This window comes from Halichoerus grypus, chromosome 3 (genome assembly GCF_964656455.1).
Source record: "Halichoerus grypus chromosome 3, mHalGry1.hap1.1, whole genome shotgun sequence".
NCBI classification, from domain to species: Eukaryota; Metazoa; Chordata; class Mammalia; order Carnivora; family Phocidae; genus Halichoerus; species Halichoerus grypus.
The window spans coordinates 31,098,541-31,125,673 of NC_135714.1; the positions used below are offsets into that span (position 1 = coordinate 31,098,541).

A 27,133-nucleotide genomic window follows, 5' to 3' on the forward strand; every position below is an offset into this window, starting at 1 on the left:
CAAGAGGCCGCCTGGCTCCTCCACCGCCGCCTCCTTCTGCGGCTGCCTCCTCCCCAGTCCCCCGCGTCCCACTCTCTCTCCTCCCTGCTCTCCCTTCTCTGCTCACTCGTCTCCGGAGTTGGTGCTCCGTCCCCTACTTGCCTCAGATCCCCTTCGCTCCCACCCCACCCCTCCCCCCGGGAGTGAAACTGCCCCAATTTACCTGCTGGGGCAGGAGTGTGGCAGGTTGGCCGGTTTCCTGCCCCCGGCCACCCCCTCAGCCTGGGAGCCAGCTCTCGCCGCCGGCTTCCGTCTCCCGGGGCTCTCTTCACACTCCAAGGCCGCCGGGAACTTCCCCGGACCCCACTCTAGGGTAGGCGCAGCTAGGGTAGGAGAGGTGAGGCGAGGGGGGTGTGTGCGCGGTGTGAGAGTGTGAGTGTGCGCGTGCGCGCGCTGGACCCGCGGGAGGGAAGAGGCGCCGGGCGGAGCGGCTGCGTCACCCGCGCGGTTCACAAATGGGGCTGACTGGGCTTTCATGGCGGGGGCGACACTTCAGCCTTGGCTGTTTGAGCCCCTGCCTTGCCTGCCAGCGCCCCACAGAATGACCCTGCCTCAGTTCCCTCCTTGCCTTTGTGTCCAACCCTGGGACAGGACGAGGGGGCGATGCAGGGGAGGGCCAGGTGGCGAGGTCGCCTTCCCGCGTTTTCACTTTGTCCATTTCGCGAGGTGAAAGCGAGGGTGCAGATGAGGCGACACTGCCGCGGGGAAGCGAAGGGCGGGCGGGCGGTGCCACCTGCTGAGAGCACCGCGGGACGAGAGCGGCGGGCAGCGCCACCTGCTATAAATAGGCTGCCCGGGACAGGGCGTGCGACAGCACATCCCGCCGCGAGGGCCTTCATCACGCGCGGGGCCCCAAGTCCTCGGAGCCCAGGCGGACGGCGGGCCAGGACCCTGCGCCGGGGCTGGCTGGGGCGGCGCCAGGACACCCCATCGGTCCCCGCCCCCCTGGCCCCCGCCGCCGGGCCGGGCGCGCGGAGGATGGGCCGTCCGGCAGGGGAGAGGCAGGGAGAGGAGGGAGGCCGCGGCGGACCTGCACTGCAGCAGCTGTTACCCGCGTGTGACTCGCCTGTCCCGGCCGTGCCGCTCGGGCAGAGTCACAAGGCGCAGAGGGGAGGGAGGGAGCACCGCGTTCCCCTCTTAGGTCCCTGGGGACCGAGTTGGGCGATCCCGGCTTCTGCCCTCCCCTCGCCTCCCCCCGCGCTCGCCCAGCCGGGGAGGAGGAAACGCGAGCCGCGCGCAGACACCTCCTCCTCTTTCGCCGCCGCCGCCGCCGCAGCCTCCGCGCCACCGTGCCTGTTGCTGCCGCCGCCGCGGGACCCGCCGTGTCCTCAGCCGGGCGTAGAAGAGGCGGGAGCCGAGCGGAGGGGATCCCTCCCGGCCCCCCTCCACGCCCCGCGGAAGAGCGCAGCCAGCCCCGCACGATGGGCCCCCCGCCCGCCCAGGCCGTCCCCACGCCGCCCCCGAGCACCTGCGCGCCCCGGCCGGGCCCTGGGCTCTGAGCGCGCCGCGGTACAGGTAGGTGCTCTCCGGCGCTTTCACGCCTCCGGCGGCATCCCGGCCGCCACCCGGCACCAAGCGCACCCCTGTGCTCCCGGGCCCGCGAAGCTGGAATCCGGTAGCCCAAGGGCGTTCGTGCTGTGCTCGCCGCGCGGGGGGCTTCCGGGGTGGGCGGGTGGGGTTCATTGCCACCTCGTTGCCCCCCTACTTGAACGAAAGTGAAACCTTCAAGTTCATGACCGCGCAGGAGCTCCGACAGGCACCCTCCTCCAGCCCCCCTTCACTCCTGCTCGCTCGGCATCTACCCCCTCCCGCCAAGTATCTCTGGGGGCTGCTGTGTTTGTAGGGCGACCGGATTGGGGGGGGAGGGTGGTCATAGTGACCCCTTGCCATCCTTTAAAAGTTCACGGTACTTTGCAGTAGTGACTTGGGCAGCTCCAGCAGAGCGCACAACATTTCTTTCTATGGGCACATCCTGAACCAGTCATTTTGAAACCCTGCTTAATTGTTTCTAGCAGCTTCCTGATCGTTCTGTGATTAGGAGACCCCTCAAACTTCGCCACACACTGTTGTTGTTGTGTTTAAGAGACTGTTTTCTTTGAAATCCACCTAGAGGTGGCTTTACCTGTTATTTTGTTTAAAATAGATTATTCTCTGAAGATTGCTTAAAAAGGAAAAGAAATTGAAAGTGATGATTGTTCCTCCCACCAAACAGTTTAATTTTCAGAGTGCCTTACATTAATGGATAGGTATAGATCTCTCATTCTTCCTTTTAGATGATTGGATGATTTCATTTATTAATATAATCAGACTTTGAAAGAGCATTTTTAAATGACCTGGTTTAAATGGGTCACACCCAAGAAATTCCGCTCTCTTTACAAGGCCAAACTTCAAAACTTTTCACACTGTACTTAAGCAGAACTACAGAGGCCTTGGTAGAGACCCCTTCTTTTGGAAAAGAGAAGTTCATTCTCTGCCTAGATTTGAAGGGATTGATAAGAGTTGGAGCATAGCCACATCTGGGTTTTGGGGTGTGTTGGGAGCCTGCTCTGTGTGGGAGGGCCTGGGGTGGAAGACTGAATGGGGAGTTGTTCCAAGAGGCTGGGGATCCACCTTGCTAAATGACTCTCCTGTGTTTCTGAACACTTCATGTTCTAGTACTCTCTTGGGTTAGGGACCCCTGAAGCAGCTAGAGTTCAGATGACTTCTCTTGCTTGGGGGGCAGTGTTCCTCATGATCAGCTCCTTCCTGAGAATCCTGAAGACTGTCTAAAGGAATAAGGACATTGCATGAAAAAGTCTGTATAAAAGAGGATTGACTGCTTTTGTAAACAGGTGTTTTAGAACTGTTTGAAATGGAATGCTTATCACGGTCTTGAATCTCCCTGCTTCTTTTTTTTTTTCTACCAAGTTATAGGGAAATCAGACCATAAAAAGGGCTTTCTCCTTAGTTTTATCCGTAAGTAACCATTGACATAATATGAGCTACGGGACAGTGGACACAGCTGTGAATTACCCGGTGCTGTGTGAAATGTTTAGGGGATACTTTCTGAAGTGAACGCAAGAGGAATATCCTGAGACTATTAACTGAGTGCAAGGAGATGTAAAAGGGACTAAGTGTGGCTCAAAGCAGTAAATAAAATTATCATATGTGAAAATAAATGTTTTTATGTTGATTTGTCTAGCCATTTGCAAACCAGCAAAATAGGGGGAAAATTCATCGGTGTAGTTGTAAATTATTGACATCAAATTTAAGTTTTGCAAATGTCTACCATAGTCTACCACTATCTTTCCTACTGGGAGGTCTGGGGATTTCCCTTTTCACTATGATAGCATTTCTGGTTGAGTATTGTTGTATCAGTATTGGGATGACTTCTCCCCCATTGATTGTTGCAGGAAGTACCAGAGGGTATGAGGAGGAAGTGAGTGACTCTGAGGAAATGCAGCTTGCCTCTTCTTCCTCATTATCCAGCTGTTGACAGGCTTTGCCCTCCATTTCCGGAGAAGGCAGCCTCCACCAGAGAGGCTGCATCACAATCAAATAGACTCCTGTGCAGAGCCAGGTGTGGGTGGGCGGCTCCTTTCTGCCAGATCTTCTGGGATCTTCTGGGACAGACCACGGGTACCAGCAGGGAGTGGCACTTACCTGTTCCCCATTCACACCCAGCATGTTCCATCATTATGGTGCCCGGAGTAGGGATGCCTGCTTGAGAGGATTCTTCTGTCTTTGAAAAGGCTTTTAATTTTATCTTGTCAAAATGGCAACTCCCTCAGGCCCCTTTTCCACTCTTCATGGCATTTCTCTGACGATCCCCAGCCTCGGCTCCTTACATTCCCCAGATGACCTAAGTCTGCTTATGTGTTGGGGTAGCTTGCTTTGCCCTCCCCCCCGGCCCACTCCCCTTCTGCTGGGCTGTGCTTCTTAAGTATGATGGCCACGAGCATCCCAATATATGATATGTTTTTCAGCCCTCTTCTTTTTTTTTTTTTTAAAGATTTTATTTATTTGACAGAGAGAGACACAGCGAGAGAGGGAACACAAGCAGGGGGAGTGGGAGAGGGAGAAGCAGGCTTCCCGCCGAGCAGGGAGCCCGATGCAGGGCTCGATCCCAGGACCCTAGGATCATGACCTGAGCCGAAGGCAGACGCTTAACGACTGAGCCACCCAGGCGCCCCTCAGCCCTCTTCCTTTCTTGGCCATTAAAACTTGGAGGATCAGAGTCTGTGTGGTAAAGTGACTGATTCCACTCAGCAGACAGGCAGCGTTGGGTTCGAAGCCCCCTGGTGATGGCAGAGGATGTGGGTTTTCAGTGCAGAACCCCTTACAGTACCTTACAAATTGCCTTAGCTGACTTTTATCTTCATTTCTTCCTTTCCAACCCCACATCCCAAGAAAAAGGTTTTTTAACCAGATTCTTCACAGAAGACATGAAGGTTTTCATTCTCACAATTTTTAACATTTTCAAGCTGAGATTTCCATTGGGTGGATTGTTAGATTTAAGGGCAATGTGTCCCTTTTCAGGTTTTCGAATGTTTAGAAAAGGATTCATCATATTTGGGTCGTATGAATAATCTTGACACTTGGGTTTCAGTAAAGCTGTGCAGAATGTAGGAAATATGTTTTAGCGCCAACAAAGAGGTGTTTAATTTTTGAGTATGCCTGTGTTCTTTGTGACAGGCAGCAGTGTTTTTCTCTTAAAAAGAGAGTGTACATATTTAACTACACATTAATTATGATCAGTAAATCTAAGTTTCCAAAGTAGGTAAATACTTAGGAGTTTGTTGTCAAACTTAATACATTTATACATGTAAAGTTCTTAGAACAGTGCCTGTTACATAGTGAGCACTCAGTAAATATTACTTATTGCTATTATTATTTTTGTTTATTTTGTACTTCTAAGGTATAATTTTGACATTAGATTTTGATTAATGAGACCAAGCAAAGTTTAGATAGAAAAACCACCCAGCTAATTCACTAGAAAGATATTTTAGTTATTTCCTTCTAGAGATGTTTCTGTCACAAAGAATAGGAATTTGGGCATAAGACAAATCCTGCCTACACCATTAGCCAGGGGACCCGTATGGAAATGGGGATGATAAAACATACATCTCAGAGTTGTAAGAATACAGAAGATCATGTATGTAATGTCCAAGAAGAGGTCGTTGGTCAATAAGTATTCCTCTAGCAAAGTGGTTAAGAGCAAATGCAAAGTCTGGAGTAGAAGGCCCTGGGTTCAAAACCTGGTTCTCCCATCTGCTGCTAGGATGATCTTGGGCAAGTGACCTTACTTCTCTGTGCTAGCACTTTCTTTCTCATCTCTTATCTGATAATGGTAAAAATCCACTGGAGTCCTTATTTAGATATAATAATAATAGTCTTTCTTGTCCAGGGTTGTTGTGAGAGCTCAGTTAACAGTCACACAGTAAGTGCTATTACGGATGTGTTCACAGTTACTATTATTACTTTCAGGAGAATAACAAAGCAGTCATGCCGGAGGGAGGGATATACATCCCTGAGGGCCAGCAAGGGCCCCTGCCCCATTACCCTGTGTCATAAAGTAGAAGAGAATACAGGAAGTGGCCATGGCATCCTAAAGGACTAGGCTTACATTGGCCCTGATTTATGTAGGAAGGAAGTCATTCCAAACATCATTACTTCATGTGTCAAATTAGAGAGGTGCATACTGGGGCTGGAGCGTCCTTGGTGATGAAGAGGTTAGATCCATGGGCTCCAGAAGCTCTGTGTGATGGCTCTGTGTGAAATAGCCTGCTGCCCAAAAGATCTTTGGAGCCCGTGGGCAATTCGTAGGTAGCAGCACACTGCTCTGATTGGGTGAGATTCTGGGACAAATAGTGTAGCCATGCCCCGGGTGATCTCACTGCATGAGACTAGAATATTCGGGTGGCAGAATAATTCTGTTCAGCAGCATGCCCCCTCTCTCTGGAGTAAAGAGCAGAAAAATGAAACCACTGATTTGTAAGGGGAAGTGAATAGCTCTCTGGGGACTCCCTGCTCATCCCGGGGCACGGGGGGGAGGTCCCCGACAGCTGATCAGTCTTGGCTGGTTCCTAACCTGGCTTGGACTAGAAGCTTCAACACCTCTCCTGTCTATCCCTCTTTTATTTCCTCCTCCCCTCCCACCAGCACTCTGAGAAGGTGACGGCTGAATGTGCTGTGGCTGTTGGTGTTTATCGCTAGCTTCTGGAAAGTCCCCCTCCTATTCCCCATGGTTTGCTGGGACAGCATGGAGGCAGGCTGGGAAGAGAGGGGGTTCCCAACGGCAGCTTGCTAACTCCTGCCATCTCTTCTCTCGCTTCCTGATCAATAAACCCCATTCTTTCTTCTTGTACCTCCCCCACATTTGTATTCTTGACAAGAAGATGAGAGCAGCTTTCTATCCCCACACAACGTCGGGGACATTTGGTATTATACATTATGAAAATTAGATTTACCCGATTTTAGAGATAGAGGACAACTTGAGGATCATCTTATTCCGTTCTCTTCTAAGAATAAACTTGAGATTTGGAGAAGTTAAGTGACTCGCTTTCTCAACTTGACCCTTGAAAATGTTTTCATCAGGAAACTGAGGTTCTCTGCTGCACTTGGATGGCAGTCAGGGATCGGATTGTCCTAATTCTGTCACCCAACTTGGACAAACCACTTAACTTCTCCAGAACCACGTTTCCTCATTTCAAATATAAGGGAAAAAAAATTTTTTTAGGGATTTTATTTATTTACCTGACAGAGAGAGAGAGCACAAGCAGGAGGAGCGGCAGAAGGAGAGCTAGAAGCAGGCTCCCCACTGAGCAGGGAGCCCGATGCGGGGCTCGATCCCAGGACCCTGGGATCATGACCTGAGCCGAAGGCAGACCCTTAACTCACTGAGCCAGTCAGGTGCCCTTCAAATATAAGGGAAATTTCTAAAGAGCTTAAAAGGACATTTCTGACATTCAGATTTTATAATTCTAAGTGCATGCTTTCAGGGATATTTGATATAGAAGGACTCACTAAAGAGATGATTGCAACTGTTCTAATAAGAGTATCTTTGTGTTTGGGATGCCTACCATGTTTATGGACTGTGGTCGGTGGGAATTGTGTAGCATACAGATGGTCTCTGTGAGGGCTAGAGTTTGTATACCGATGATTCTACCAACAAGAACATAACTAGAAGTTCTCTGGGTTAACAGATCGCGGTATTTTTTACTGAGGGTAGGAAGCACAAGAGCCCTCTTAGAATCTGTAGTTCTACTCGGGACGGATGGTCAGAGGTTGCATGCCAGTGATGTGGACTGAGATGGCTTAAAAAATAATCTAATGGTATATTAGTATTATTTGACTAGATCATCTGTTTCACAGAACTTTTTATTGAAAAGTAGTACAGACAGTGACTCACCTAGTCTAAGTTACCATGAATCTTATATCAGCAGAATCTGAATTGCTGACAAATAATTATGCTATCTTTGGGGTAGAACTTTTTTTCTTTAATTTTTACTTATTTAAGTAATCTCTACACCGAACTTGGGGCTCGAACTCATCACCCTGAGATCGAGGGTTACATGCTCATCTGACTGAGCCGGCCAGACACCCCCTGGCGTAGAACTTATTTGATAGTTTACAAACAGTGTTAAGGACCAAGCTACTTTTTACAGAGAAACTAAGAATGTGCCATGGCTGGTTCAAAAATGAAAACTCTAGGCATTTAATTAGTTTTGTCAATGACACGGCAGAACTGATTTGATGACTATATACTAAATGTTTGAAATTCTAAATTGTGTAATTTTTTTTGCACTATGTATGTATTGCCTTACAAGAAAACTGAAAATAATTCTGTCTGTTGTTGCCACCATATTAGTAATTGCCTCGTCTACACCAATTGGTAGAGCTCAGGTCTCCCCTTTGTAATAATTCTAGTACTTCTTTAAACATATCTTGGGATTAGCAGCTGTCAACAGTTAGAACTTGAAACAGATTCAGTTACAGGAGTGGAAGTTGAGCCAGACATTTAATGCCACTCTCACCAGGTGAAAGAGAGAAAAATGAAGAGAGAGAGAGGGAGAGACCATTATTTATGGGGTTATATGAACTTCAAGTCTGTTTTTATCATCAAGAGAGGTTGTACTTTAAAGGAGAAGAGACAGGGACTACGTTTCCACGAACTATGTTGGAGCTTGAAAGTGTGGGTTTATTTCTGAACTTTTGAACGTTTAAAATTAAAAACTAGCTCTGAACTGTGTTCAAATCCTATTATAAAAATTCACTCTTATCATTTATGCATCTGTATGATATAGAAAAATATAGAGTTAAAGGAATAGACTTCAGCTCTATTTCAGAAAATGTTTAGAATTTGAATATTGAATATATTCCCAGTTCATACACAGCCGTCTTGTCTCTTATTTCCTCACATGGTGGGAGGGGGCAAGGGAGTACCCCGGGTCTCTTTATGAGGGCACTAATCCCATTCATAAGGGTTTCAGTCTCATGACCTAATCACCTCCCAAAGGCCCAACCTCCAAATACTATCACATTGGGAATTAGGAGTTCAACATTCAGTCTGTAGCAATGACTCCTTGGCCTTTGGCTTGGCCAGTAAACTAGTAATGCTATTTACAGAGACAGAGCTTATGGGCAGCAAGAGAAGTTCTGGGAAGGGGGGAGGTGAGACTGAGTTAGTTTAAAATAGCTAAACTGAGGGGCGCCTGGGTGGCTCAGCACGTTAAGCATCTGACTCTTGATTTCGGCTCAGGTCATGATCTCGGGGTTGTGGGATCAAGCCTTGTGTGGGGCTCCGGGCTCAGTGGGGAGCCTGCTTCTCTCCCTCTCCCTGAGCCCCTCCCCCTGCTTGCACGCACACACACTCTCTCTCTAAAATAAGTAATAAATCTTTAAAAATGACTGCATTGAGGCTGAGGTAGCTCTAGGCTATCCAGATAGAAATATTGAATGGTCTGCCCCGATCTGGATCTCAGGAAGGAGGTTCAGTGGGAGACATTCGCATGGGAATCATCAGGGTCTATGTGGTCGATGCCATTCTTGTGCAGCACTCAAGAGGATGGGTCGAGAATCAGGAGCCGACCCTCCCACGCCCACCTGTGACAAACAACTCAAGCTCAGTGACCTAGGTCCCAACGATGGCAATACTAGTAGTCTGTAACCGAGGCTAGGGTTGGAGATGAAGATCTTGCAATATGCCCGGAGTGCACAAAGCTGCTAGCAGCCACAGCAGGACTGTTTGAATGTGGTTGTGGACACCCAAGCCATTAGGTGAGACTGTCCAAAGAAAGCAGGTGGAATGAGGAGAAGGGATGGAGTTAAACAGGGGGGAAAGCCATCCAAGAACCTGAAAAGAAGCAACCAGCAAGGTAAGAGGAGAAACAGAAGATTTTCAAGCAGGAGGGAGTGGTCACCATTGAGAAATGCATCAGAAAGGACAAGGCAGTTAAGGACTAAAAAGCCCCCTGTGGGTTTCACAGCCAGAAGATGTGGATGACCTTCATGGGAGCAAGTTCAATGCATAGGCAGTGCATCTGGTCACAGTTGAGATTGTTGATGGGCAGTAGGAAGTGAGCCAGTAAGTGTAGAAGAAAGTTGTGTGGGGAAGGAAGAGTTGTGCCTCGGGAGGGTTGAGGTCAAGGGAAAAAGTCTTTTTTTTTTTTTTCTTTCAGATGGGAGAGACTTCATTCATTTGTTTACAATGTTATTGAGCCTCTGTTGTGAGTCAGACGCTGCCAGGCACTGGGGACACAATGCTGAATCAGACAGATGCAGTGTATAGGTGCTCAGGGAGTACATGACAGAAGGAAGATCCGGTGAGCAGCTGAGGAAGGACGAGGCTTGAGATCCTGTAGACAGGTCAGCTCTACACAGAAGGGGTTCGTCCCCAGTGGAACAGGAAGGCGTTAGGATGCATCAGATGTGGTTATTGAAAATCACCCATAGAGGGGGAAGGCAGGTGAGAGAGTTTGGGTCGACCGGAAGCAGCATCATCTATTGATGAGGAGAGGCAATGTGTGGGCGTGACGGCTTATAATGCATGAATTAAATGAAACAATATTTATGGTGATATTTGGAGCATAACTGGCACCAATTACATGTTAATGAAATTTGAATTCACGTTCAGCACCTCTGGACTATGTCAGGGAGAGGCTTTTAAAACTTAAGTAGTATAATTGAAAAGGTCAGTTGTTGAAAACTGGTCTGGTTCAGTGGACTATGATAATGGATAGATAGCTGCTTTTCTCTCAAGATTACTTTTTGGAGGGAGAATCACCACTGCTGAATTTGAGTATCTTTAAAAAAATTCCTTAAGGGATACCTGGCTGGCTCAGTCCATAGAGCATGCAACTCTTGATATCGGGGTCATGAGTTCAAGCCCCACACTGGGCATAGAGATTACTTAAAAAAAAATTCCTTGAAATATGTGTTAATAGAACAGGATTTAAAGGTATCTGAGCAGGACGATGTTTTCTGTCCTGCCTGCTTCTGATGGCTCTATGAGGCTTACAGATGTTCCACAGGAGTTTCCCGGTGAGATCTTTGTGACCTGTAGTGAATGTGACAGTTATGGCATTTTCGGGTTTTATTTGAAGCACAGTTTCAAGAAGGCTCTTTCTAGGCCAGGCATCTTGTTTGAACGAAGATCCGTTTCTTCCCATGTTTGGGTTTCAGGCTTTTAAGTTCCTCTGAAATAGTAACTCTTCAAAAGTAGCTATTGCTGTGGTTTCATTAAATTCTCATGCCTTTGTTTTTCTCCCCCAGGATTCTGCCTCAGAAGCACATAAAATAGATTACTCGTTCTAAAACAGAAAACAGTGGCAACGTTTTGCTGAGTTTCCAGACCTTTCCCAAGATGGAACCAATAACATTCACAGCGAGGAAGCATCTGTTTCCTAACGAGGCCTCCGTGGACTTCAGCCTGCAGCTGGTGGGCTCCTTGCGTGTGCACTCCCTGACCACCATGCCGATGCTGCCCTGGGTCGTGGCGGAGGTGCGCAGGCTCAGTGGGCAGTCCTCCAAAAAGGAGCCTGGTGCCAGGCAAGTCCGGCTTTGTGTTTCCCCCTCTGGACTGAGATGTGACCCCGAGCCAGGGAAGAGTCAACAGTGGGATCCGCTGATCTGTTCCAACATCTTCGAATGTAAGCCCCAGCATGCTCACAAACTGATTCACAACAGTCACGATCCAAGTTACTTTGCTTGTCTGATTAAGGACAATGCAGCCAATCAGCAGAGTATCTGCTATGTGTTCAAAGCCGATGATCAAACAAAAGTAAGTGGAAGTGGGGATGAAAGCGATGGAGGTGTAGCGGGATGGCTTTCATTGCATTGGGGGTCAGGACATTGACTTTATGGATACTGGGATGAATAAGAGGATGCTGTGGTCATACATAGATTATTTCGCTGGGTTTTTTGGTTTATGGGGATAGTTTTTTTTTTTTATAGTTTTGAAGAACATTTGACCACAGCTATTAGGAATTATAATTTTATGAGTTCAAAAATTCAACAGAGAAATCTGCCTCAACTTGTAAATAAGAGCTGAACTGTTAGGGTTCAGATCATTTAAGGTGTGTGTTCTAAAGCAGTGCTTCTCAAACAGAAATGTGCACATGAATCACCTGGAGATCTTGTTAAAATACAAATTTGGGTCCAGGAGGTCTGGGACGGACCCTAAGACTACATTTCTAACAAGCTGCCAGGGTGATGCTGATGCTGTTCCTTTGCAGATTGCAGTTTGGGTAGTAGAGTCCTACCTACATCAGTGAGCTCCACATCTTTGACCCTGTTAAAAAATATACGTGTATTTAGAAGTTATATATGAATACTATTAGCCAATTTCCCAAGGTATCACGGTCACTTAGGCAAAGACTGTTGATAAGAATAGTGGATATGAATCCAAGTTTTGATACTTGCAGGTTTTGTGTGTGTGGATGCCAACTTTGTGTCAGATCTGATTAGCTCGTTATTGTTGTATCTCATGATGTGGCTGAGAAAAGTATCATATGAGAAATGGTAAAAGTATAGTCAGCTCTATGACTTTCCTGGGTATTGGTGCTTGCATTGTTGTTACCTTGTTTTGCGGTTCTGTGCAGGACCTGTTTAAAGTCACTTGTCCATTTTGTGAGGCTCAGTTTAGATAAAATTGAAAACATAATCCCTACGGCCACGTTCTCAGTTGGGCCCATGTGAACTTTGATATAGCCTCCACTGCTGGCTAACCCCATGGGCTGAGGAATGCCCCTGCCAGGCCTAGCATCCCTCTGTGGCTGTCTGCCATGCACTGAATGAGGAGGCCAGTGCCAATCATGTGGTAAATGTCAGTAAATAGAAATAGAAATGCTAATGTTTTTCTCTCTGTACTGCACTGTTTTGTTGGTTTTTTGTTTGTTTGTTCTGCACACCCTCCAGGGTGCAAGAACTTCATTTAGAAATTCATGCTCTTGGTGACCTAAGTAGATTCTTAGAGATTCACTTTTAAGCAAAAGTGGTTCTTGGACTCATTCATTCAGTGAGTGCTGCTTCAGATGCTGTGCAAGAGGATATCAGTACAGGCTAGAAGGAAGGCAGAAGCAATGGTAGGTAAATCGCCCATGGTCCGTGTCCAGGTCATGACCGGAAGATAGAGAACGGAGCCTAACACACTGGCTATAAGGAAGGTTTTCTTCAATAAAGGCTAATTTGAAGCTTACAACCACTATTTTACCCACAGAATTGGATATCTCCTTAGTCATAAATCATTTAATGTTATTATCCATGCATCTCAAATAGACGGGACAGCATCCCAGTACAGAGGTTCTGAGGGACCAAATTCCAGTCCAGTCTGCCACTTATAAACTGGTGGCCTCAGGCAACTCTGAGCCTATTGTCTCATCTGTAAAATGGGGATAATTAGCATGTCTGTCTCATAATGTTGCCAGGGGGACCAAATGAGCTAGAACGACACCTTAGGAAGCACTTACAGCCATAAAAAAATCTTCATTAAAGAAAGTTTTACTGGAAGCAGATGAAATGCTAATTTCACTTTAAGTCTAAGGTAACAGGAAAAAGGAGGCCAAGATGAGTGTCTTCAGCTCCCAAGATCCTGGTCATCCTTGAGCAACATTTTTATAAACTAGATACTTTAAAAACTGCATAAATAAACTTAATGGTTCCTATTATTTGGGCAAATTCCAGAATGTAAATGAAAGGACTGAACAGCCTGTACTCCACGCCTGCTCTATGGAAGGACTGAATTTCCTTGGGGAGAGTCTTTGTGTGGAATAGTTGTCCAGCACTTTACACTTTTGACTCTTTCCCAAAATTTTTTACAGCCGTCTGAGAACAGGCTCCTGGCCAGTCATCCAGATACCTAACAGGAAAAAGAGATTTATAACTAAATTCTGTAACTGGAGCTCCCAGTGTTGCTGAAAGTAGACAACTGGCCTTACTCTGCGTTCTGAAAAGCCATGGTAGAAATATGAATTAGGTCTTGAGTTATTTTTGGCTTGCATACAATTTTTCCAAGCACAAATTGCCAGTACTCGGAGTAATACATTGCTGTCATCCTGCTCCTTGTTTAAAAGAGTAATTTGTAGCAGAGTTACCTCAATCAGTGATTCGGTTTTGTTGGAAACTGAATGGTAAACCAAATTGGCCCTGATTCTCCATCGGGCATCATAGCTTTGATGTTCTTGGGACATCTCTGGCACTGTATCTCATGGTAGAGGATTATCTGCTGATGGAGCATGTTAACCTATGTCATCATTTCTCGTGATTATTTGAAACATTTGCTCAGTGAAATCATTCTCCAGATTAAGGCCTCTCCTAAATAGATGAGGTCACTTTCGGTTGTGCTTGCCAGAGGAGATATATGCATTTACTGCCAGGGTTAGAAGCACAAAACTACTACTTGAGAGGAAACCCTTAAATAGTATATAAATTAACTTGCTGAAAATGTCTAGGGAGAAGAGGCATATAAAGGAATAATTTTTAGAACACAAGATGAGACTGTTTCCCATTGTATGTTCCATAAAATACATTCAAGGTGTTCCATAGAGAAAGGCTTCCACAATCAAAATGCATTAGGGCAGCATCTCCCAACTTTTTGACGTGAGGATCCCTTTTTAGTCTTAAAAATTATTGAGGATCCCAAAGAGCATGAAGGTGGGTTATATTTATTAATAATTACTGTACTAGAAATTAAAACAGAAATTATGAAGGTACTAATTTCTTCATTTGTTAAAAAACAAAAGTAATATGCCCCTTATGTGTTAGCATAAGGAATATTTTTGTGAAAAATAACTATATATTTTCCAAAAATATTTAATGATAAGAGTGACATAGTTTTACTTCTTGGTTTTTTGCTTGCTTGTTTTTTCACATCTTTTTTAATCTGGATTAATAGACAACTACTACTGGATTCTCCACTGCTTCTTCATTCATTCTGTCATGATATGTTATTTTGGTTGAGTATATGAAGAAAACTTGTCCTCACACAGCTATGTGGTAGGAAAATGGAGAAACATTTTATAGCCATTTTAGAAAATTGTGGATATTTTTTTACTACTATACCAAAACTTGACAAGTGGTAGTTGCTTAAAGGCTTGTTGCAATATGAAATTTGAAATTGTATCAAAGCGCTCTTGCACTTTGTTATATTAAAATCCATTGATCTGGGGCACCTGGATGGCTCAGTTAAGCGTCTGCCTTTGGCTCAGGTCATGATCCCGGAGTCCTGGGGTCTAGCCCCGCATCTGGCTCCCTGCTCAGCAGGAGGCCTGCTTCTCCCTCTCCCACTCCCCCTGCTTGTGTTTCCTCTCTCCCTGTCTCTCTCTGTCAAATAAATGAATAAAGTCTTTTAAGAAGAAAATAAAAAATAAAAAATAAATAAAATCCATTGATCTATCATGCATTTTTATGAATCTTTTAAGCACGTATGACTGTGTAACATCATGCGTTGATTATTCGGAAGATATTGGTTCACTGAGTTATATAGTCCACACTCTGAGAACCACGGTTTTAGAGAAGCTGTCTTTTCTATTTCACTCTTGAGTTGTACACTAGTCCATGAAATCCCCAAATTTATTGGGCCATAGATTACAGTTTTCTCATAACATCCAAGAACATCCCTCAGAACACGTGTGAACAACAGTGGGATAAGGTTCTGGGTTGAAGTGTAGTTTTGAGTTTGGGTCCATGGTAGGAAGTGAAGACATCCATCCTGGAAAACAGATGGTTGCATGAGTGACCCTGACTAGATCTTTCCCCCATCATATCACAAAGAAATCAGGGGTTCTGCCCAGACTCAGCCCTTGAAAAATAGTCTAGTTCTTTCCTCCTCCAGTTAGTTCTTCAGCTTTGTCTATTCTATGAAAATCTGTACTCAGAAGAACATCAGATTTGCCACTCACTTGAGTTTTACTTGAGATCATTCATAAGAATATTTCTGTTTCTATCCTTTTCTTTATTTACCGAGGAAAAAACTGCTTCCTTGAAAGGGAGTTTCCATTGCTGAGTTGCAGGTGGTGTAAGTGCTGGGGCTTCTGACATCTGTTGCTGTTTTGTGTCAATAGGAAGAAACAATGGATTTTGAAAGGGGAGTGGAGGGTATTATTAAGATGGTAGTAAATGGAGAAGTGTAGGTTGGTGAGCAGGTGAAGGGAGGGAACAGTAGGTGCGGGACCCCGGGGTAAGTCACAGATTGGGTACATGAGAGCAGTTTTACTAAGTGCTCATTGTTTTTTAACTGATCTTCCTTTTCTACTTGAAATATGTCCTGGCTTTTCAAACACTGGTTTTGACTTTCTTCAGGTTCTGATCTTCCAGATGCTGTGTCCAGTCTGGGCACAGTGTGGATATTTCATAATTGTGGTGGGACAGATGTCATTAATGTGGGAGTGCTCGTGGGCTTCCCTTTCTCCATCAGAGAATCTGGTATTTGCTAGAATCTTTTTTTTTAATATTGTGAAATTTTTATTTTGTATTTTCTAAATTTAAATGTTTTATTTAAAAATTTTTTTAGGGGTGCCTGGGTGGCTCAGATGGTTAAGCATCTGCCTTAGGCTCAGGTCATGATCTCAGGGTCCTGGGATCGAGCCCCGCATCAGGCTCCCTGCTTGGCGGGGAGCCTGCTTCTTCCTCTCCATCTACTGTTCCCCCTGCTTGTGCTCTCTCACTCTCTCTGTCAAATAAATAAATAAAATATTTAAAAAAAAATAAAAATTTTTTAAATTAAAAATTTTATATTTTCTAAACTTGAAAGTCAAAAATCAGGAGTATTCAAAGATTTGTAACTGGACTAATACTGACCATGGTTGACAGAAAAACAATATTCTGTTGCCTATGTAACCAAAGGGACAATAAAATATTTTAAGATAAACCCAGAGGACAACATGATTTTAAGGAAACAGCACATTCACAAGGAAGAAAAAGTTTTCTTTAACAGCTAAGGACATGATAAAGTCAACATAAAAAACAACCAATTACGCTGAAAAGATATAAAACCTCTGATAATGGACACACTATATAGAAGATAATGACTTTTTACTAGCCTTTGTTGACTCTAAGACAAATTTAACATTTTATTTTATTTTAGTTATTATTATTATTTTTTTAAAGATTTTATTTATTTGACAGAGAGAGACACAGCGACAGAGGGAACGCAAGCAGGGGGAGTGGGAGAGGGAGAAGCAGGCTTCCTGCCAAGCAGGGAGCCTGATGCGATGTGGGGCTTGATCCCAGGACCCTGGGATCATGATCTGAGCCGAAGGCAGATGCCTAACGACTGAGCCACCCAGGCGCCCCAAATTTAACATTTTAACAGAGAAAAAGCATTAATGTGATACTTATGTGAATACAGTAATTTACAGTAAAAATTTTAAACTCCTTTCTTAAACAAATAGTTATATTTGTCATTATTGTTCCTGGTATAATTTCACCCATCCGTATTAATTATAATTTTTCACCAAAGTAATAACTTCTATTCATAGAAAAAACTGAGTGGCAAAAAAGTAAAAACTGTCATATACAAGTGTGCTAGCAGACTAGCAAAGCTTATAAATACACGTAACACATCTTTTTTTGTTGTTTTTTTAAAAATTTCTTTTTTTTAATTTAAATTCAGTTAATTAACATATAATGTATTCTCGGTTTCAGAGGTAGAGCTCAGTGATTCATCAGTCTTATATAATACCCAGTGCTCATTACATCAGGTTCCCTCTTTAATGTCCATCTTAATAGCCTTATTCTTCACTCTTCCAAAGAGGAAGTGTCATTTCTTACTGGGAGAGTGGCTAAGTTGATCTCCATAATAAAGTGCTAAAAGTTTCCTGACGAAGAGGAGGGGGGAAAGTGTGGGAAAGGAGCCCAGGGTCAGGGGTAGAGTAACTGCATGAACTTACAGTAGAGGTAGACTTCTAGAAAGAAGTCTGCATATAGAAGAGGACTTTATTAAATATTGCTGAGGAAGATGCATTTGAGAGGTGGTCAGTGTCCTTTGAGGGAATGGGTTTCCTTTTCGATGATTTTTGGCATCTAAACTGCCTTTCTTGAATGTGACACATATCTGGAACTGAACCTGGTGGGCTCCCTTACCACAAATTTTTTTTTTTAATTTTATTTTATTATGTTATGTTTGTTAATCACCATACATTACATCATTAGTTTTTGACGTAGTGTTCCATGATTCATTGTTTGCGTATAACACCCAGTGCTCCATGCAGTACGTGCCCTCTTTAATACCCATCACCAGGCTAACCCATCCCTCCACCCCCCTCCCCTCTAGAACTCTGTTTGTTTCTCAGAGTCCTTACCACAAATTTTAAGAGTACTTAACTATTTGTAGACTTAACTTCAGAGCAATAAATATTTCCCTTTAAAATTTCCAGTGAAGAACCAGTGTATTCTGTGAGGACGTTGGCCTTCTCAGTAACCCCTGGGTTTTAGAGCTCCCTCACCCAGCCTCTCTGGATTAGGTTACATATTCAATGAAGGAAGTGGTCTTAATTTGTTTTCCTGTGATTACCAGGACTAAGACTTCAAATCCCTATCTAAAACGCCAGAGGGGGGTGGGGGGATGGGTTAGCCTGGTGATGGGTATTAAAGAGGGCACGTATTGAATGGAGCACTGGGTGTTATATGCAGACAATGAATCATGGAACACTACATCAAAAACTAATGATGTAATGTATGGTGATTAACATAACATAATAATAATAAAAAAAAAGCCAGAGTTTCCTTTAGCTTAGTCTTATGATTTAATTTAAATTTTTTTTGGAATTTGATTTTTGATTGTAGCTTTGTTTTGGTTGCATTTTACCAATTACTGATTTGTCTTCCTAATTCCCCATCTGCCTGGGGTTTTACGTTTGTCTCTTAAACTATGTACCGCTTATTTCAGGATTTTCCGTAGTCTGGCTCCCATTGCGTCTCTAGCTTGGCTGTTGTATTTGCCGGCTCATTACTTTCTTTCTTTGCTAGAGTGAGGTTGGAAATTACAGCACTGAGCTGGAGTGTTTTGTTCCTGAGGGTGATGATTCTGAGGAATATAGGATTACTTTTCAGATGTTCTTATTGGTTGCCCTTCTGCATTTGGTTTTCACATTCAGACGTTAGTCTCTTTTTGTTACTGGGGGGGGGGATGGTTCTGAGAAGGTTTTGTTGTGTATATTTTGGAGGACTTTTTGATCTGTGTTCCATTCCTGCCACGCATCTCTGATCCTGTTCTGGTTTATTATGTAAGATTTCATTTGGGGTCCCACTCGGCAGCTATGACTCCGTGCACGGTTGCCTGGAACAGTGTATCCGTGTCAGCTAATCAACACTTGACCGTCTGTCATGCCAGACAGAAGTCGGTTGCTGGGTGCAAAGGTTGGCAGGGATTCTTTTTCATCTATAAAAAGAATGTCCCGGACTGCGTGAACTCCGAAGTATTTGTTGGAGGATTTGGGTTTGTGACACGGGATTGATTACATAATTTATTTTTGACTTGAAAAATGAGTCTGAGGGCTTCAGAAAGCATCCACCTTGTGAGAGATGCTTAATTTTTAAAAAGTCCTTGTTTTTCAATACATACCACTTTGTATAGCTTTGCATTTTTCACCAAATGCTCTGTTTGTAATTATTTTTTAATAAAAGTCTGTTCCTAATAATAGAGTTTACAAGTATTTTGAACCTAAAGTTGACTTGTATCTTAAAAGGATTTATTTATAGCCTAGACCTTTACCATCCAGTGCAGTAATCAGTAGCCCGATGTGACAATTGAGCACTTGCAATGGGGCTAGTCTGAGTTGAAATGTGCTGTAAGTGTCAAAACACAGTAGATTGCAACGACTTCCTTTGAAAAAAAAGAACTTAAAATATCTCAGTAATTTTCTATATTGGTTACATGTTGAAATGATAATATTTTGGATATATTGAGTTAAATAAAATCTAACACTAGAATTAATTTCACCTGCTTATTTTACTTTCTTTGATAAGCCTACTAGAAAATTTAAAATTACATATATACCTTATACCCTCTCTACTAGTCAGCACTGGACTAGGCTAGCTACCCAGAAGTATTTCCAGAAATAATCGGAACATTCATCACAGAGTGATCCAGTCTTCCCCCTTTTCTTTGCTGCCTTCTATTTGTTAATGATAGAATTTTGCTCAAAGTTCTTCTGAAAAGGTCACATTCAACTACATCCTATTTTTAACTCTAGGTATGTATTGAGATGGACAAGAACCCTGTGAGCTGCTAGTTTGGGATATACTGAAAGAGATAAATCTCTTCTTTCTACTTTTTCTCTTTTTTTTTTTTTTTAAGATTTTTTATTTGAGAGAGAGACAGAGCACAAGCAGGGAGAGGGTCAGAGGCAGAGGGAGAGGGACAAGCAGACTCCCCCCTGAGCTGGGCGCTCAATCCCAGGATCCTGAGCCCCTCAACACGGGGCTCCATCCCAGGACCCTGAGCTCATGACCTGAGCCGAAGTCAGACGCTTAACCAACTGAGCCACCCAGGCGCCCCTCTTCTTTTTTTTAAGTTCATTTCCACCCTTTGGATGCTTAGACATCTGCCCCACTAATGGTTGCCTGTGAGCCTGAGCCAACAGGCCAGGCCAAGTGCAGAGCTGGCCTGGCTCTGAGAGCCTTAGAGGAAGCTGGATGGCAGGTGGGGCTTTGGGGAGGAGCTGATGCAGGACGCCAGAGAAGAGGTGGCCTTGAGTGGTGTGATCACTGATGTTGGGCTCTGTCTGACTGAGCACTTCACATCTGACTGTATGACAGCTGGTCCTGCAGAGATGCTTTCTTAGTTGCCTTAGTTCTGGGCAGTGTGTCAGAAGCCATGATTTCTTGTGGTCGAGTGATACGGGTATTTGAAATGTTGCAGATTCAACATTAATGCATGCATTGGAATGTTACCAATATGTCATGGACTTGGCTGGGTGCTCTGGTACAAAATCAAATAAGATAAGATTGCCTACTCAAGAGGTATAATGATGTTTTTATATTCTGGATGCTGTACTGCCAGGAATTAGCAACATCTGTAAGTTATAGAAGAGAAAATTTGGGAGAATGGGAGGAGGTCTAGTGTAAGTGCCTGCAGTTATTTGAAAAGCTGCCATGTTTGTACAAAAAGAAATAGACACATTATGAATTGCTCTGGAGGGCAAAGTAGGAACAGTAGAAACTTGTAGAGACAGCTCTTTGGCCCTTCCTAGCAATGATAGACAACTAAGTATTAAAGAGTCTGTATTGAACAATGGATGTGGATGGATTTTGTCCCAAGGAGATTTCACCTGGCAAGTCATCTTCCTCCTATTTCTACACTTCCCACTTACAAGGAAAGTATCACCTGACAATGTTCCCCTTTTGTTTCAGACAACTGACCTACTCCTAAATCTATTTTACATTGAAGTGAAGTTGTTCCCTCTAATGTCTAGCTGTGTGTCATAGCTCTATCTTCTGGAAGGACCCTGAGTAAGTGTATATTCCGTGGGACATTTGAATGGGTATTAAAGACGCACTAGGGGTTTTCCAGGCCGATGAGTTGGGTACAGATTGAATAGACATTCTAGATAGAGGATTGAGGGTGTGCCGAGCCCTAGCAGGACAAGAGAATGCGGAGGTGCCCAATGCGGCCAGGGTTGCTGTGATTAGAGTTTTGCAAATTGCATGGTCTGAGATGAGACTGGGAGGAAAGGCTGGGGACGGATTTTATGGGGCTTTATAAGCCTTACTAAAGGGGTTGGATATTCTTAGGAAGGTTGCTATTTAGAGGCATTGATCAGGGAAAGTGAAATAACTGAACTTGTTTTTAAATTTTGGAGTGGAGGATGGAATAGTGGAATGAGAGACAGATGAGGCAGACCAGCTAGGAGGCTATTGCAGTAGTGAGTGTAAAAGCTCAAGAAGCGTCTTGATCCAGGGGTGTCTGGCTGGCTCAGTCAGCAGAGCATGCAACTCTTGATTGCAGGGTCTTGAGTTCAAGCCCCACATTGAGTGTAGAGATTACATAAATAAATAGAAATAGATAGGTAGATAGTGTCTTGATCCATAAGTATGATGTGAAATAGCTTATTCTCATGGAACCAAGTTGATGTCTTCAATCTCTTTCACCTCTGGATAAATTAATAGTTTAATTTAACACTTTGTTGGTCTCTAATGGAAGAGAAAGTCAGTCATATTCTGATTTGCTGTCCTATTGATGCTGACCTACTTGGTTCCTAAGGAATGATATGAAAAATAACATAGAAGTAAAATTCCTAATCTGGTTCTGCTTGGTCTTCTAAAAATATTTATCCTGGCATCTCCCATTTTAAAAACAAACCCTCCACTGACCCCGTATCCCATTCCAAGCTCCCTCAAGTTACTGGCCAAACTTTCTGCTGTTTTATTTTAAGAGTTGTTCTGGTGGCTACCTTCACTTTCACTCACCCATTTTCTCCTAGGCTTACGAACTGGCCTTCTGTCCTGATCATTCCACTAAAAAGGCTCGTATCATGTCACCAGCCACTGAGATCTGGTGATTCCTTCTCTGCTTCTCTCATCCAATTTCTCAGTAGCTTTTGGCATAGTTGGCAATGCAGTGTTTCTTCTATCTTGAAACACTCTCTTCTCTTGGCTTTTGAAGAACCATCCCCTCCTGTTTTCTCTTTTACTTCAGTAGTGGTTTCCACCCAAACCCCTTTGTTTGTGCTTCCTCTTCTTCTCAATTCTGAGTTTTATGTCCCCCAAGACCCAGTCTCCTACATTTCTCTTCTCGACCCTCTTTCCAGATGACCTTGCCCAGTCTCATAGTGTTAAATACCACCTGTTTGATGGTGACTCCCCAAAGTGAATCTATTTCTTCAGACTCGCTGATGAGTTCCAGACTTGTCCATCCAGGTGCCAGCTGGACTTGTCTACTTGGCTGTTACATAGGCATCTCAAACTCAACCTGGTTAAAAAAGAACCCTTGAATTTACTCCCCACCAGTTTGTTGCTTCTCCAGTCCTCGGCAGCTCCAAAGTGGCAATGAGGGTTGCTCCAGCTGAAATCTAGGCATTGTCTTTGATTTCTCTCTTTTCTTCACATTCTCATTCAAATTATTCAGGATCCATTCCAGATCTGGCACTTATCTGATTCTGTTGCTAACCCTGAGCCCGAGGCTCTGTCATCTCTCATCTGGACTGCTACAATACTTCCTAATTACTCTCCCTGTTTCCATTCTTGCTTCTTCTCTCCACCTGCCAATCATCCAGAGAGAACCTGGAAGCATTTTTAGAAAACCTATAAATTCATGACACTCCCCTGCCTAAAACCTCTCTTGTAACTTTCCCCTGTATAACTTTCCCCTCTATGAAATCCCGGATCCTTGCTGGGGCTTACCATGTGGACCTTGTTCCGCACACCCTTCCAGGGCTGTCTGGACCCCAGCCACCCTGGTGTTTATATTCCTAAAACATGACAGCCTCATTCTTCACGCGGGGACTTTGCATTTGTCATTGTTCGTGCCTGGGAGACTGCTACTTCCTTAGACCATTTTGGAGTTGCATTAAACCTTATCCTCTGGGCACCCTGTTAAAAGTACCTCCACACCAATTATTATCACTTCATCTGGTTTTAATGTCTTCACAATACTAGTATCTGAAATTATCTTGTTTGTTGCCCTGCTTCCTTGTTTACCATTGGCACACCTGCCTAAACTCCAAGAGAACAGGGCCCTTGACTTTCTTGTTCATTGCCAGACCTGGGCACCCAGGACAGTGCCTGGCACATAGCGGGGACTTCATAAATGAATGAATGGGTGAATGTTACCTTTTTTGTGGTCGTTCTTGGAGATGTGCTTCTCCTTTCTGTTTTTGATTTTTTTGACCCTATCTCATCTGGAAGGCCCAGTGAAGCCTATTCATTTATTTTCCTGTTTTGCTTTTCCTTCCTCATCAGGACAGATTTCTCTTGTTCAGTCAGGATTTTGTTCTTAGATACCATCCATCTCTCCCCATCCCTCCTGAGCTTCTTCTCTCTTGGTCTTTGTTCATAACATGACATTCATTGGCTCTGAGCTCTTTGAAATCTGTACAGTTCTCTTCCTTGCTTTTTATGAACTCAAAAATTTTTTGGCATTTACTGGGGACTATTGTGGGAGAGATTTCATGAATATTGAGCGGTCTACTATTGAGAAACTCTTGTGTGTAAGTTAAATCCTTTTAGCAGCGACTTGAGCCCATTTTTGTTGGCGTCAGTCTTTTGTCTTCCAAAATAAATAGCTTTTCTGATTATAGAGGCATTTATGTTGAATGTAAAAAATAATTAGTACACAAGTGTTAAAATTTAAAGTTCCCTCTGAATCCCACCTCCTAGAGAGAGACCAACAAATTGGTGTATATTCTTGTAGATATTCTTTTATTACATAAACAAATGTTTCCATATGGAACTAATTCATATATTTATTTCTACCATTTCTTTTTAAACTCTGTGCTCTCTACATATATATAATAGAAATAAACACACACGTAGATATAGTAGTGAATATAGCTATATCTTAGATACTTCTCGTGGTAGTAGAGGTGCATCTTTTGGGTGATTGCACAGTTGTATGCAGCAGGGAGAAAGGAGGGGCTGGTTTCGTAACTGTGGCAGAACTGCTCTTGGGTGATAGCATCATCTTTGTTTAGCTTTGATGAGCCATTTTCATTATGAAAAGAGAACATAGCCAGGATGAGCTGCAAGTGACTCAGAGATGTCTAATCTGCTTAGCATAAGAAACAAACAAGATTTGGGAGCAACAAAAGCAAAAATAAGCAGTTGGGACCACATAAAACTAAAAAGCTTCTGCACAGGGTGAGGGTGGGAGAAAAAATAAAAGGCTTCTGCACAGGGGCGCCTGGGTGGCTCAGTCGTTAAGCGTCTGCCTTAGGCTCAGGTCATGATCCCACTGGGATCGAGCCTGCATCGGGCTCCCTGCTCAGCGGGAAGCCTGCTTCTCCCTCTCCCACTCACCCTGCTTGTGTTCCCTCTCTCACTCTCTCTCTGTCAAATAAATAAAATCTTTAAAAAAAAAAAGGCTTCTGCACAACAAAATGAAAACCTGTGGAGTGGGAGAAGATATTTGCAAATCATGTATCTGATACAGGGTGAATATCTAGAATATATAATGAACTGATAAACTCAACAGCAAAAAACCAATTGGATTAAAAAATGGGCAGAGGAACTGAATAGATATTTGTCCAAAGAAGTCATACAAATGGTCAACAGGTACATAAGAAAGTACTCAACATAACTCATAATCAGGGAGATACAGATCAGAACCACGATGTCACTGCTGCACCTAATAGAATGGCTGTCATCAAAAAACAAGAGATAACAAGTGTCAGCGAGGATGTGGAGAAAAGGGAGCCCTTGTGCACTGTTGGTGGGAATGTACATTGGTGCAGCCACTATGGAAAACAGTATGGAGGTTCACCACCAAATTAAAAATAGAAATACCATAGGATCCAGCTATTCCACTTCTGGGTGTATATACAAAGGAAATAAAAACCAGATGTCAAAGAGATGTCTGCACTTCCACGTTCATTACAGTATTATTCACAATAGCCAAGGCATGGAAGCAACCTAGGTGTCCATCGATGGGTAAATGGATAAAGAAGTGGTAGCATATACACAGTGGAATACTATGCAGCTGTGAGAAAGAAGGAAATTTTGCCGTTTGTGACAATATGGGTGGACCTTGAGTGCATGATGCTAAGTGAAATAAGTCAGACAGAGAAAGACAAATACTGTATGATCTTACTTATATATAGAATCTAAAAAAGCTAAAATCATAGAAACAGAGTAGAATGGTGGAGGAAATGGGGAGATATTAGTCAAAGAATACAAACTTCCAGTTATTTTTTAAATTTATTTATTTATTTTTTTTAGAGAAAGAGAGAGAGAGAGCAGGGGGTGGGCAGAGGGAGAGGGAAGGAGGGAGAGAGAGAATTTTTTTTTTTTTTAAAGATTTTATTTATTTATTTGAGAGAGAGAGAATGAGAGACAGAGAGCATGAGAGGGAGGAGGGTCAGAGGGAGAAGCAGACTCCCTGCCGAGCAGGGAGCCTGATGCGGGACTCGATCCCGGGACTCCAGGATCATGACCTGAGCCGAAGGCAGTCGCTTAACCAACTGAGCCACCCAGGTGTCCCGGGAGAGAGAGAATTTTAAGCAGGCTCCATGCCCAGCACAGAGCCAATGCAGGACTCGATCTCACAACCCTGAGATCATAACCTGAGCTGAAATCGAGAGTCGGACGCTTAACCAACTGAGTCATCCAGGCGCCCCTAAACTTCCAATTATAAGGAAAATAAGCCCTAGGGATCTAATGTACAAAATAGTGATTATAGTTAATAATACCATATTATATACTTGAAAGTTTCGAACAGAGTAGAACTTAAATGTTCTCACCCCCAGAAAGAAATGGTAATTATCTGATGAGATGGAGGTGTTAGCTAATGGGATGCTGTGCTTAGCTACGGTGGTAACCATTTTGCGATACATATGTGTATCAAATCAATACCTTGTACACCTTACGCTCACACAATGTCAACTGTTAGTTACATCTCAATAATGCTGGAAAAAAGATACACAAGAACAATGAAAAAAATAAAATGAAATGAAAAAAAGACAAGAAAAGAACCACAAAGAATTTGGAGAAAGTCAGGCCTCAACATTGAGAATGGGAAATGGAAGCCAAAGTGAAATTTGTATTCTCATTGGCCGAATTGGGGAAATGGCCAAGGTCTTCTAAGAACAGGAGGTCAGATATTAGTTTTTAGTTAGCTGTGGTGGTATATTATGTTGCAGTAAGATATCTCACTCTCTCTCGCCGTGGCCTCTGCTTGCCGATAACCCCAGATAGCTATTATAGCCTACAACACAGAAGAGGTTGTGTGAGTGCCATTTGGGTAAATCAAAGAAGAGGGGCTATGTAGTCTGCCTGCACACAGTAAACAGGGAAAGGATGAGTAATAAGAGTGATAAGAGGCAGGGATGCCTGGGTGGCTCAGTTGGTTAAGCATTTGCCTTCGGCTCAGGTCATGATCCTGGGGTCCTGTGATCTAGTCCTGCACTGGGTTCCACACTCAGCAAGGGGTCTGCTTGAGTATCCTTTCTCTCCTTCTCTCCCTGACCCTCCCCCCACGCTCACTGGCTCTCTCTCTCTCAAACAAACAAATAGTGATAGCAGGCAGGACAGGAATGAGAGCTGTGGTTGCTATAGGGTCTGGAAACTGGAACACGGGGACTAGTAGGAGCGGTGGACTCTCAAGAATCCCTGGAGAGTTTGGGATAGATGCTGGCCTTCTCTTTCCCCACGAAAAGAGATTTTGATCCAATTCTTTAATCTCTCAAATAACAGAATGACCCCTGCTGCTTATCTGGTCTCTATATGGATGTACCATATTGTAGCCAGCCCTTATGAACAGTCATTTTGATTTTCCCTATTTTTCTCTCTTCACGATAGTTTTTTTCTGCAACAAAGATCTTGTGTAGCTTTGTGTCTGCTTCTAAGCAGAAATAGTTAATTCATAGAGATTAACAGAAACAATGCTGCCTCTCTCAAAAAAAAAAAAAAGAGAGACTAAAAAAGTATTTTGATGATCCCCTTTGCAGCAGGCCTGGCTTGGAGC

At 43.7% G+C, this 27,133-nt stretch overlaps 1 protein-coding gene and 1 long non-coding RNA gene across 6 annotated transcripts in view; one reads left to right on the forward strand and one right to left on the reverse strand.

Moving 5' to 3' along the window:
• Window positions 1-415, reverse strand: part of LOC144381332 (uncharacterized) — a 51,039-nt gene extending 50,624 nt beyond the window's left edge. The window contains exon 1 of the long non-coding RNA XR_013446308.1: window positions 203-415. This is a non-coding gene — a long non-coding RNA (uncharacterized LOC144381332). The remainder of the gene's footprint in view (window positions 1-202) is intronic.
• Window positions 416-1,360: 945 nt separating this feature from the next.
• TBC1D1 (TBC1 domain family member 1) overlaps window positions 1,361-27,133 on the forward strand; it is a 226,314-nt gene continuing 200,541 nt past the window's right edge. For 2 of the 5 annotated variants that reach the window (XM_036076054.2, XM_078068493.1), the window contains exons 1-2: window positions 1,403-1,554; window positions 10,792-11,299. In XM_036076054.2, coding sequence (XP_035931947.2) covers window positions 10,883-11,299 — 417 coding nt within the window. In that variant the 5' untranslated portion in view covers window positions 1,403-1,554; window positions 10,792-10,882. Of the gene's footprint in view, window positions 1,555-10,791; window positions 11,300-27,133 lie in introns of all 5 variants that reach the window. The other 3 variants (XM_078068498.1, XM_078068495.1, XM_078068496.1) reach the window with 3 other exon arrangements.